Source organism: Streptopelia decaocto (assembly GCF_964273445.1).
Source record: "Streptopelia decaocto genome assembly, chromosome: 1".
Classification (NCBI taxonomy): domain Eukaryota; kingdom Metazoa; phylum Chordata; class Aves; order Columbiformes; family Columbidae; genus Streptopelia; species Streptopelia decaocto.
Genome location: NC_138663.1, coordinates 118,734,963 through 118,747,383, shown reverse-complemented (window position 1 = coordinate 118,747,383; position 12,421 = coordinate 118,734,963). Strand labels below are relative to the sequence as shown.

General features: G+C 40.9%; 1 protein-coding gene across 2 annotated transcripts in view; it reads left to right on the top strand.

Annotated features, from left to right (window-relative positions):
- The window catches only part of LOC309436163 (adapter SH3BGRL-like), a 29,034-nt gene extending 17,274 nt beyond the window's left edge, over nucleotides 1–11,760 (top strand). For both annotated transcript variants that reach the window (XM_082045138.1, XM_082045137.1), the window contains 4 exons: nucleotides 2,549–2,686; nucleotides 7,251–7,280; nucleotides 9,291–9,419; nucleotides 10,700–11,760. In XM_082045138.1, the coding sequence (XP_081901264.1) occupies nucleotides 2,549–2,686; nucleotides 7,251–7,280; nucleotides 9,291–9,377 (255 nt within the window). In that variant the 3' untranslated portion in view covers nucleotides 9,378–9,419; nucleotides 10,700–11,760. The remainder of the gene's footprint in view (nucleotides 1–2,548; nucleotides 2,687–7,250; nucleotides 7,281–9,290; nucleotides 9,420–10,699) is intronic.
- Nucleotides 11,761–12,421: the final 661 nt, after the last annotated feature.

Sequence of the window (12,421 nt, the reverse complement as noted above, 5' to 3'; positions counted from 1 at the left end):
CTATAATTTTCATTTTAGGAACTGCTACAAAGTAAGTATCTGTAAGGAAGTTATTTGCTTAAGGAAACAATGTATAAACACAATGTTGCACAAGATAATTTCAATGTATGTCTGTGTTACTACAAATTTTAATCCTCAAATATTCTGTTAGATTGTGAGAAAAAAGCAAGATGTAAATTAAGCCAAACAAATGTCTCTGTAGATCTATTTTTAATATCAATGCCACCAGCATCAGACTGCAGTGAGCCCACAGCTTTTTGTGTACTTGACATGAGAATCGCAGAAAAAGTGGTCTTTTCTCCTTCCTTTGGCTCCTTCTGCTCACTGCCAGCTGCTCATTCCTCTCCCCAAGCATCCTCCACATGCTGGCAAAAACATTAATGCAGCTGCATAATGGAGTGTGCAAATTGTGTGAGATAGAAATGTTTTTATTTCTAAAGCTTTAGTCTTGATCAGCCTCCTGCTCCAGCTCACCAGGCGGCAGGCACAGGCTTTTGCTGCCAGGAGGGCAGGGCAGCGCTGGGAAGGGCTGCTGGGGGGGTGATGCTGGCTGCCGAATTTTTGTCGTTGTTGTTGTTGTCATTCTCTGGGAGAGGAAGGGGAACTTATGAACGTATGTGCTCACTCTCTTTCCATTACAAGTTCTTTACCTATAAAGCATATTTTCCATGATTTCAGGAGAAAATTGTCAAAAGGGCACCAAGTCTTACAGACAGTGAAATTTCAGGAAAAAGCTAAAATTGCAGAAGTATTTTGTCCATCTTCACTCTGTTGTGATATCTGCTTCCAAACATTCCTGACATTTTTGTGCCCATCCAGCAGAGCATCTCAGCAGGAGGGCATGACTTATATTGCACACGACATCATGGGACAAAGGTCCCCGACTCAGTGCTCGCCCAAGTCTGCTCTGAGGCTAAAAGCCAGGTAGCTATGCTAGTGTCATGCTTCTGCAAGCCAAGTACACTGGCTGAAGAAATCATATGTGATAAGGATGCTGGAGGAGGACTTGTGAAGCTTGAAGAACAGGGGATCGTGACTGGGGGCTTTTGTTTAGCCGTAGAGACAAATGAAACTACGGAAAAGGAGAAAAAACTCAAACCAGCCAGGTGGATGAGTTGTAAGGACTTGGTCACAGGGATGATAAGGGAGCTCGTCTTCTATCAGGAACATGTTTCTCTTCCTGAAAAGTGTAGGATTTAGGATGACACAAGACAGGACCTCCCCTGAGTCTAATTCTCTGTTGCTGGAGGCAACCACAACAGTTAGCACCTTTCAGAAGTGGCCAGATTCCTTTTTAATGAATTAGGTCCTTAGCCTCTGCTTTTCTATTAGAAAGATCTTCAAAAATTTCATGCTGCTGATTAGAAATTTTATTTACAGCTGGTTTGTATGCATTTTGCATCTACCTCCGTGCTTTTCCTCATCCTATCCCTCCCTGATGTTTACTCTGATCTATTTTTAGAGAGCCGTCATATCCCCTCACAGCATTACTTTCAATAGATTAAAGTAATGAAGCTTTTTTTGTCACCATTTCATAAGACAAGCTCTCCACTCCCTCAGATATTCCTGCAGCCTCCCAGGGCACCTGTTCCAGTCTGAATTTCTCTTTCTTGAGCCTGACTGGAACGGTACAGAGTGACCCAGAGGAGGTTTCACCTTGGCCTTATACAATGACATTAAAAATTGCTTTCAGCTCTACCAGCTCTACCTCACCTCATATGTCTGAAGTTCACATTTATTACCTTTGTCACTTTGCATCACATTCATGGCTCAGTTATTCTGTGATTATTTAAATACATCCGTCTTTTTCTTCTTTGATGATAATCAACTGACAAGCTCCCAAAATGCAGTAGAAATATCTCTTTCTAATCTCTGTCTCAGAACTACCTGTCCCAAATAATGTGACTTTGCACTTCATCCTGTTTCTGTTATTCCACTTGAGGCCATACAGGTGTCCTTTTATCTGACACAGTGTGTGATCCCCTGTGACCTTTCACAGCTACCTGGCTGCAAGTACAAGAAGACCTAAGATAAAGAGCCTTCTAGGATGTGATTGTTCATGGTGCTGGAATAAATAGATTTGATAGATTGGTGTGTGAGTTGAGGAGCAGTTTCCTAATGATTTTAAACAAGCTAAAATACTATGGATGAAATCCTCTATTCTGTTTTTCTGTAGCTTCTTGATAAAGTTAAATTGGAATGCATGCTGGCGAAAAAGTCTCTCTTTTTTTCTGAAGCCAGAATGTGCCATCAGAGTGAGCATCAGTTTCTATTAAACTTTCCACGGAAAAGTTAGAGAATCTACTATGCTCTGAAGAGGAAGAAGTACTTGAATTAATGTTTTCCCTACACGAAACCCATGCATTTACCAGTAGATCAACATGCCAACAAGTGTTCCTTTCACAGGAAAATGTCTGAAAGGGTACATATTCATTTGAATGCTGAAGCGAAATTAGAAAAATGTCTCCCAAAACAGTTAAGAGTTTTATAGAAATAAGTTGTTGTTTATGTGCCATGAGACTGACAATGACCTCTCCTTTGCTGTCAGGAGAACGAAAAATCCGATGCCACAGACAAAAATGAAGCACACTCGGAAGACAAGGCAGATGAAGGGTCTCATGAAGGGGCTGATGAAGGGGCTCATGAAGAGGCTCACTCTGCTCAGTCACCATCAGAAGATCAACAGGTAATTTTTCCCTTTTCCCCTTGTGATATGAGGGTTTTACCTGTGCTAAGAGCATGAAACATAAACCCACAGCCCCTCCTAGTGTGCCTCAGGGTGGGATGACTTATTTGCAGTGTGGTCCTGCTTGTCTTTTGGATGCATTTTATTTGACATTATAGTGATATGAAACCTAGATAAAACTCCAGGGAAATTTGCTCTGAAACTTTGAATCTTGAATAACAGGAGTTGTCTTTATTTAACATATTCTTTTTGCCTCTTGTTACCAAGCACTTTTTTGTTTTGTTTTGTTTTGTTTTTGGTCATTTGGAACCAAACTCTAGTTATGGAGAATAACTTAGGACTAGACATCTGAGTCCTGTCTGTGTGGGAAAATTTGCTGCTATCCATGACCATCATCTGCAGTGCTCATAAATCTATCTGTTAATGTTTGTTGTCACGTACCAGCATTGACTGCTGTTGCAGCAAGCCAGGTCTGACAGAGTCTTCTCCAGGTCATGCAGGAACCCCTGGGCAGTGCAGAAACGGAGACCGTTGTTATCCTTTCTGGCTGCATCACGGGTCTGATATTACAGTCACATGGGCAGATCTCAAACTGCAGTGCCAAAGGTTCTTGAAAGGAGCCATCCGAGTTCCTTTAATTCCATGGTATAATATCCTGCAGTTAGCCAACATCAGTAAAGTCCTTGTTGTTGAAGGGTAGATGGATCCTGCAAAAAGGGCTCATTCTGTTATGTGCTGGTCTCTTCCTCAGTGGGATGTTTATGTTACTGGCCAGGTTCTAGACCCAGTAGAGACTAAGCAGAAATGGATCCTGTGTCTGGAGATAGGGATCCAGCTGCTTTATTTCTCCTGCTGCTCTGACACTTTGGCATTTAAAGATGGGTTTATTTTGATGCTGCAGTGTCAGGTGACTCTCTTCCCAAAAAGTCAGGCTTACTGCTGGATCAAGCACTTACACTTGTTGTTTTTTTCTGTGGTTTGGAGATCAGATGGTCCCAGTGGAATATCTGTCACAAATGCATAATCTCTTTCACTAACGACCAAAATGATTTTGTTTTTCCCATCTAGCTGTGATGTTTTGTCAGAGGAAGCAGCTCTCTGTAAGCCTTTCCCATTACCCTTTTTAACAATGACTGAACCAGACATTGTTAGGCTGGAAAAGCACCCTTTTACATAGCCCCATGCAAGTCTAACATGCTGGCAAGTCCCATTTAATATTTCAAAATGGCAAGGAGGAGAGACAGTCCTCAGTGGGAACTGAAATTTCTCCTTAAATTACATCCAAGCACTTTTCATGACTCTAGAAATATCAACTGGCTTGTGAGTGCCATCACATGCCTTTTTCCTCAGCTCTGAAGAGAAGCCCGGCATAAAACTGCAGTGCATCCCCTGCCTGGATTAGGTTACTTGCCATTCTGGCTGGCAGTCTGCTGTAATGTTCTTCAAATGAGAACAGAATGCTGGAACATGTCTGCAAATGTGTCAAGCAGCTGTGTATGAGAGGTTTTGTAATGACATAATGCAATACCACTCCTATGCACCAAGCACCTTGCTCCATTTCTCACAGAATGGATGGAACCTCTAAGTGGAAAATATATTCTCCTTTAGTTTTACAGGGAGGGGAGTGCCAGAGGAGAGAGCAGCAGGCAAGATAGTGTGTTTGAACAGGTTCTTCTGTGGTTATGAGGGCATAAAATACGGTTAGTCTTACAAATCCTCCCCTTTCACCTGCACAGTCTTGGCAGTGTTAAAATGGTCTTACATAAGGAGGAGAAAAGTCTTCCTGAAATCATCCAACTGATACTCAGCTTCGTGGTGTCAAGTGTATATTGGCTCCTAGGGGAAGAATAAAAGCACTGTTTCTGTTCCTGTCTCACTCGTACTCAGCACTGCAGGCAGCAAGGTACCAGTGGCTCCTGCTGGCGATGCACAAAAACCATTTTTCACCCTCTTCCACCACCCATTTCCCATGACATCTGGGACAAATCACTTCAGTGATGTGGCATCTGTCTGCCTTGCCACAGTTCATCCCAGTCATCACTTCTGCTGGGATGGCATGAATCATTCTGTAGAAATTCTGGTATTCTCATTGGCTACAGACATCACACAAAGGACAAGTTTAGATGAGAAGAATGACTTTGAGGCAGCTGCAGTGAGATGAATTCCACCTTTTGTCTCTGTATCTCATTTTATCCTTATAAAAGAAAATTAGAATAACATTTCCTTACCTGGCCAGGACTTTCTGAAGTTAAGTACATTTAAAGAATGTCAGATTGCCATTGGAGTGTCTTCACTGGATGTTAGGTCCTAAAAGATATATGTAGTATCAACACAGTATTTTCAGTATTTCCCTCTCTTCCTCTCATTCTGCAGCCCAGCACATCTTGTTTGAGTGCTTGGTCAGACTGAATACATGTTTTCTAAGTGCTCCCCAACCCGTGGCTTTTTTAATCCTAGCTTGTTAGGAGCTGGTTTCCGTATACTGGGTTCTGAAAGGGTGACCTTTTTCTCAGTGGCTCACTGTGTTTGGCAGCCAGACAAGTTGCATCTTTTGAACAGAATCAGGTCCCTTTTAGAGCATCAACTTACTCTTTTGACAAACCCTCCAATCAAAATGCCGTAATTTAAACATCATAGTTTTATGTTCTGCTTCTGCATTAATATACTAGTGGGAATCTACTATTGGAATTTTGGCCTTATTTAGCACTCAGTTTCAAACCAGCTTAAAAACAACTCTCTGATGCAGGGTGTAAAAAGCCAGCTTTTCTCCAGTGATTTGCCAGAGAAATGCCAGTGCTATGGAAAAATTCTAGAAGAATCTTGGCAAATTAAAGATATCTCAGTCTTTGCCAGTGATCAGAAGACAAATAACAAGATAAACTGTGGCTGTCTCAATTGTGGAGCTTCACGGAGGGTCCTGGATTTCAGAAGGCTCCTCTAGTGCCTCAGTAGCAGGAATGGCAGCCGATGGTCAATGTGGGGGCTGCAATCCTCCCCTACTGCTTCTGCTGCCCTCACTGTGGGATGCGGGAGTCCAGAAGCTCCAGCTTTTTGTCTCAGGCTGGTACGACCCTGAGGAAACCAGCAAGAGACCTCAGCCTTCTGAGAAAAAAATATCTTAAGTCAGCAGCTGCCTTTTGGAAGGGGCAGGGATGAGGGCACAGTGTGAGGGCACAGTGTGACAGGTTGTTGTTCACACACCTCATGTTGGCTGCCTGGGCTTCCACAGCTCCAGCCCCTTGTTCACACAAGCGCCCAGGACAGCCCGGAGCAGATGTTGAAGTAGAAAGTCCCTCACACGGATCCATTAGTAAGTAACAGGAACAGCTTCCAGCCTGGGTCAGCAAGGGACAGCTGCACTGGGATTTATTTAGATTATGGAATTTTTATTCACCTTAAACCTGTTGCATACTTTCCTTCCTTAATCGCTTCATCAAGCTTATCCTTGACTTCCTCCTAATCGTTTTTTCATTCCTAATTCCCATCCTCTGATAGAGAATGCTGGGGAACCATTTCATTTGGATATAGTGTCCCTTTTTCTTGCTTTGTCCCTTTGTTTTTGAGGAAAAGACTGACCTTCTCTCCATGTGGCACAGCAAGGGCTCTGCTGGTCACTAAGTGTGACGGTAACAGTTTTTCTTTATTTTTACTATCTGATTTTAACTTCAGATTTTAGCCTGGGGTTTAGGATATTTTGTAAGTAATGTCCCAGTTAAATCAGTTTGCAGTACAGATCAGGCTCACTTCAGGGCAGAATTATTTTAGAAATTTGTTAAACTATTGTACTATAATGCAAGTCTGGATCCTGTCTCAGCAATTCCCCAGGCCATGTACAAACCCTGGCACTGCAACTCAACTTCCTTATCTCAACTCATTCTCTGCAAACTCCTATCAACCACTCATGCCTTCTGCATGGTACTATTCCGTTTGCCCTTTCTCTGGGATTTTCTGTAAGATTAGCTCTTCTCTCCAATAACCAGCTTGGTGTCGAACATTAAATTCTATTCACTGTGTATTTATATTTTTTCTCTTTTATCTCTCTTTTCTCCATCACTTTTGCTCAAACTAGTCTAAAACCAGCTTATATAGTTTATATTATTTCTTGTCCTCTGGTACTGTTGAGCCAAGGCATCTGTTCCAGCCAACAACAGTTAACAGATTGCAAGCCAGATTCTGACTGATGATATATAGCATGGATAAGTCTCTGTATAATTCTGTTTAAACTTTCATTTTGCAGACCAGTTAGTTACCAAAAAAAAAAAAATCCCACCTGAAAAAAACCAAACAAAATCCCTGCCCAAATTCTTGTTTGTCAATGGAGCAGATTTAATTTGAAGCAACTGAGAAAAAGGGAGCTGTATTTAATGATTTTATAGCCCTTTTTCAAAGTAAAAGCTTAGCTTAAATGTGCTTTGTGAGTTAATCTGGAGGATATTATCTCAAAATAAGTCTACTGAACTCCACATAATTTTCCTGGATTCAGTGTTTAATTTCTGCTGTGTTTTGCCTGTATGACCTTGGATATTCTGTCTTTTAAACATTTTATTTTGTATCTTTTATGTAGGAAAGCAAGGAAGAACATGAAGCAACAGGGGTATAGTATATTTTAACATTTTGCTTTCATCTTTTGTTTGTGTGCATTTAATTCCTTTTCAGTCTCATCTCTTCCCTCAAAAGTTAGTAAATTTTTATTCATGAAACTAAATGTACTAGTGTTCTATTCTGCTGGAGGTAATTATTGGTCATATCATCGTCTTATTGTTTGGGAACAAAGATAGGCCTTCAATCATTAAAAACTGTAAATGGAAGAAAAATTATTTAACAGATTATTTAATCAAATTTTCCAAGGACTCTCAAGGCAACTGTATCTTTGACAATTGCTAACAGACACCGTGCTGGTTGCATTTTTAGTCTTGTGAGTGTGAAAGAGTCATTCTGACAATTTAGGCAATTCTGCCTATATGGGAAATATTTTCCTTGCCAGAATTTGTAAGGCCGAGGTGCAAATCCTTATAGGTTTTTCTGCTTTGGCCAGCATTGCCAGTTTATGCTTCAAATATTTCTTCATCGCTCCCAGTGAAACTAATGATTACTTTAGGCTATTTTCCACTACCAACCTGCAATTAATGAGAGGATACATTCACGTCTTCCCATAGCCAAGCTGCAATGCATACATGTATATGTGTGTACACATGCATGTATACATATGTATACATACACATACCCATTGCCAGAGCTGCACATTGTGGACCTGGCAGCTGAAATGGAGCTTCTGGTCCCATGGGCAAAGCCTGGGGGCTCCTGCTGGGGCTGGCGAGGGTGGCTACGACTGGTTAGTGCACCCTGGCACTGCTAACAACTGCATCAAGCAAGGAAAATACCCATTTTTTTCTTTAAAAGGCACTTAACTTGGACTTTGAACTGAAGTTGTTAGTATCTGAGAGATGTTGCTTGTCTATGGGCTTGCCTGGCCCTGTTTCAAAGAACGCTAATGAAAGGCACCTTTCCAGGGGGAAGATGCTGCAAGAGAGGATATTCCTCTTCTAATCGAGCTGACCTCTGTGACATTCTTATAATGTTTCTGGTTTTGTAGGGATGACCCCTCAGTGCAATGGTTTTCCCTTAAAAACAAAGGCTCAAACCAAGAATCTGATTACTACAGGTCCATTCCTATGCACATGTTTAAAAAGGATTTTACTCGGATGTGACTGTCATAGAGACAATGTGTGTTTGTGAGGAAAACCTAAGGTCTCTGCTGCTCCTATACTAACTGCAGTCCAGACTGAAAACAAATTCTGTATTATTTGATTGGTTGATTATGCCAGGAAGAAATTCCATAACTTTTTCAGTCTAGATAGTACACAAAAGTATGACATTTTGAGATAAAGCTTGCTTATACACACAGAAGGAGTGCCTTTGAATGAGAGTTTGCTGGAAGAGAACGAGCAGAGAAGCCTATAAGGCAATTTTTGGTTGTTTTTCAGAGTAGGATTACACTTTAAAGCTTCATTTCCTAGCTTTTAGAAGATAATAAACACAGATTGTCATCTGTGTTACTTAAACACTAGCTTGCAGATAACTTCCTTTGGCTGACTGAAGCAAAGGTCTATTGCTTTTAAATTGTGCCATTTCTCCTACATGAAAGAGAGAAATAAGAACTTCTGAAACAGATACAACACTGACTCCAAATGATTTTTAGATTATTTAAGAATCTAGTTCCTATGCCATGAATCTTGACCCGTTTACTGCTCCAATAAAGTGTATGATTAAAAATACCAAACTTTTGTAATATTTACACATATTTCCTATACTCATTTAGATCTTGAACATCTTTTTACAGCTTAACCATGTACCTTGTTCTGGCCTCTCTAAGAAGAGGGTTCTTATAGTCCAGCACTTGCCTATTAACTCCACAAAGCTAGAGCCCTGGCATATTAAGACTAGAAGCTCTATACATTGCTCCTCTGTTCTATGTTTTAAGCTCTAATAATATCGCATTTACTAGAAACATAGCAGTTGCAAAAGCAGAGCTCTAAATTTCAAGACTGATTATTTTTTCTTCAATTCGTACGTGATAAATACAACTGTTTTCTATAAAAAAAAGGAAGAAGAAGAAAATCAGGAAGAGGGAGAAGAAAATCAGGAAGAGGGAGAAGAAAACGAAGAGGTGGAGGAGCAAGAAGAGTCTTAGTACACTTCCCTTTGACACATTCTTTCTTGAACAGGTTTTCAGGTAACTATTAAGATATCCAGCACAGTTTCTAAATGTTCTTAAAGTAACGTAAACTGGAAAATTTTGTACATATTGTTGTTATATGCAATGACAAGAATGGAAAGAACATATCAAAGCCAAAAATGGTATTATGCATTTATCACATAATAGTGAGTTGGACCTGTTGCCCTTAATGAGCTTGTTAGTTCTCCTTGTTTTTGTGGCACCAGTGAATCTGACTTTTCTACACGGCTGTCTCTGTGATCCCTGATATCCACCAAGTATTGCCAGGCCCTTTGATCCATTCCCCATCACTCTTAGAACCTTCACCTCACTGCCAGGCTTCTGGTATCTGCTTTGGGCATATTCCTTAGCATCGTCCTATGGGAGCCCCCACCTCTCTGCTGTGTCCCCGAAATATGAGCAGTGCCAAGAGCAGCCAGCTTGCTATGTGCTGCTTGAGTGGTCGCTATACATGCACAAAGTGCCCAGTTGATGCACCAAAAGTAAACTTAACTGTTAGACTTAACTGTTAGACTCTTGGCAGCTTCTCTTTCATCTGGAATAAGAATTCATCCCTCTCCTTTCTTACTCAGCTACTGATTTCACTCGAACTTTTAGGACTTTCATGTCTCACATGAAGACCTCTCTCAAATTGAATTGAAATGTTAAAAAAAAATATCCTGGAGTGGAGAGGAGCCTGATCAGAAATACAACACACTGTAAAATCACTCTGATAGCCTTAGAAACTAGTCCAAATATGGTTTAAAACCTCAAAACAGGGAGCCTCTGGGAGGCAGAATTTGTGCCTGTATAGATTTACAAACATCCAGCATTGCTCAGGTTTTGTCAGCATGTGGTTTTGAATGTTATTTTCAGGTTTTCTTCATCTTCCTACTGTCTCTTCTCCTCTGCACAGAAATAAAGATCAGACTATCACTTACTAGGGAAAAACCATTAACCTACAAGAAAGTTGTAGTTTCCAGTAGATTTTCCCATGGGTGGCAGGACTCCCTCCTGGTTGCAGACACAGGGTGTGATATGCTCTTTCTAGAACCTGTGTGATTGCCAGCTAACTCTGCCTCTGAAGTAGTTGCCATAGGTTTCACCAACCGTATGCTGACGTGGAGACCCAGGGTCTCAACAGAACAGAAAGTCCATCACTTCCTTCACGCTACCTCTCCCAAATCTGGGTTCCTTTGTTGCACAGGAATTAATTCATCCCAAGGTTGCCCCATGTTCAGACATGCAAAATCACAGGAGTACTGAGTTCTAATCTAACTTTCCTTATTTTTGTTCAGGAAGCACAAGCTGGAGCAGCCCTGCCAAAGAAAATAAAATCACTCTCTCAAGCAAATCATCACTACCTTTCATGCCTGTAGACTAGGAACATATAAATATATAACAGAACAAAGACACCACTCTAACCTACCTGTGGCCTTTATATATATATTTGGTATTCCAGTTGCTTGTTATATATCTGACTGATGATATTTCAGTAGATTGTTATATGTTGGAATAGTATTGTCCATGTCACATTTAGTTTGTAAGCTCTTCAGGGCAGGAACCATGTCTTTCTCCATGTTTATGTATTGCCAAACACATTGCTGCCACTCAACAGATAACTGCGCTCACACAAGTGATGTATTCAGAGAAAAAGAAATTCAGCACTGAAAACTGCAGAGGCTTCCTGTATACAAGCTATGTGAGTCACTTCTCCCTCAGCTGGCTTTTGAAAATGATTGAGATTTCCATTGTACAGCAGTTTAAATAAATGTGTTTTCTGTCATGTTTGTTCTTTGTCTGCAAGAGCATTAATTTAACCCCAGCAAGCTGCGCTAAGATCTGTAAAGTTAAGTTTTCTCTGTCATTACAGTCGTAGGCTGTGCAAAGCCCTTCACCTTGTTCCTTCATGTTCCTGCTGGTGTTTCTGGTGTTGTGTATAAGACTCCAACATGCAGATACAGAACCTACATTGAAGGCAACTGATGTCCCAGTCCCTTCTACTGAAGCATTGTCAGTCTTCATGGATACATTCGTATTCACTGGGCCAGGAAAAATTAATCCATGTTCATGCTCTAACTGTTGGTTAGAGGTTCACTGAGGAGGAAGGAGCTTGGATTTCAGTCTCTTGTCCAATTAATTTTTATAAGGTTTATAGAAACTGCTTATAGAGGAAGGGAGACGATGAAAAATGCTAATTGCCAAAGTAGCCCGTAGCTTCATAAACAAAATAATCTCCAAAGGAACCACAAGTTTATGTTTAACTCTGATCGAGAACAGTCTGGATTTTCAAGCTCAGATCTCCTATACTGAAAGCGCTTGAACAATAACTGAACAAATAAAGTGAAAGAAAAAATTGTGGAGGTTTCCTGAATGGGTGCATTTTTTTGGTCATGCTACATCTAAAGTTGCAGTTGTTGGGAGAGGATGGATGGGGAAGCAGCACTCTTTGGGCTGTTCTTATGCTCGTAGTTGATGCCGAGCTCAGAGCTGGTGGGTCCAGCTGAGGGAAGGAGGTTAAAGTCCTCACTTCCAGCTCACCGAAATCATCATCTCAATATGCAGAAGCCCCCAAGACCCAGGAAAGTGCTCAGCACTGGCAGGAGGACAACATGAACTCTGCTGCCGTGTAAAGCCTTGATGAGTTGATTGAGCACTTTCTGCAGTCTGGTCTCTGCTGATCAGCGAAGACGTTGTGGCATAGAGATACAGAGAAGACAACAATTAGAGAGGATGAAACAGCTGTTCTGTGAGGAGACTGAAAACTCTCTTCAGTTTGGAAAGGAAGCCAAGGCATTTACAAAAATCATAGAGGCAGTGAATAAGATGAATGCAGAGCTGTTAGTCAAAAAATCCTGCAATACTATAATGAAAATTAGTATATACAGCTAGTATATGCAATGAAATTAGTAGATCAGCTTGAAAGGGACAAAGTACTTTTTTATATGATGGGTCAGAAACTTCTGGAATTTCTTGTCACAGGATGTTACAGAGACTGACAGTGTCAAGATGCCCAAGAA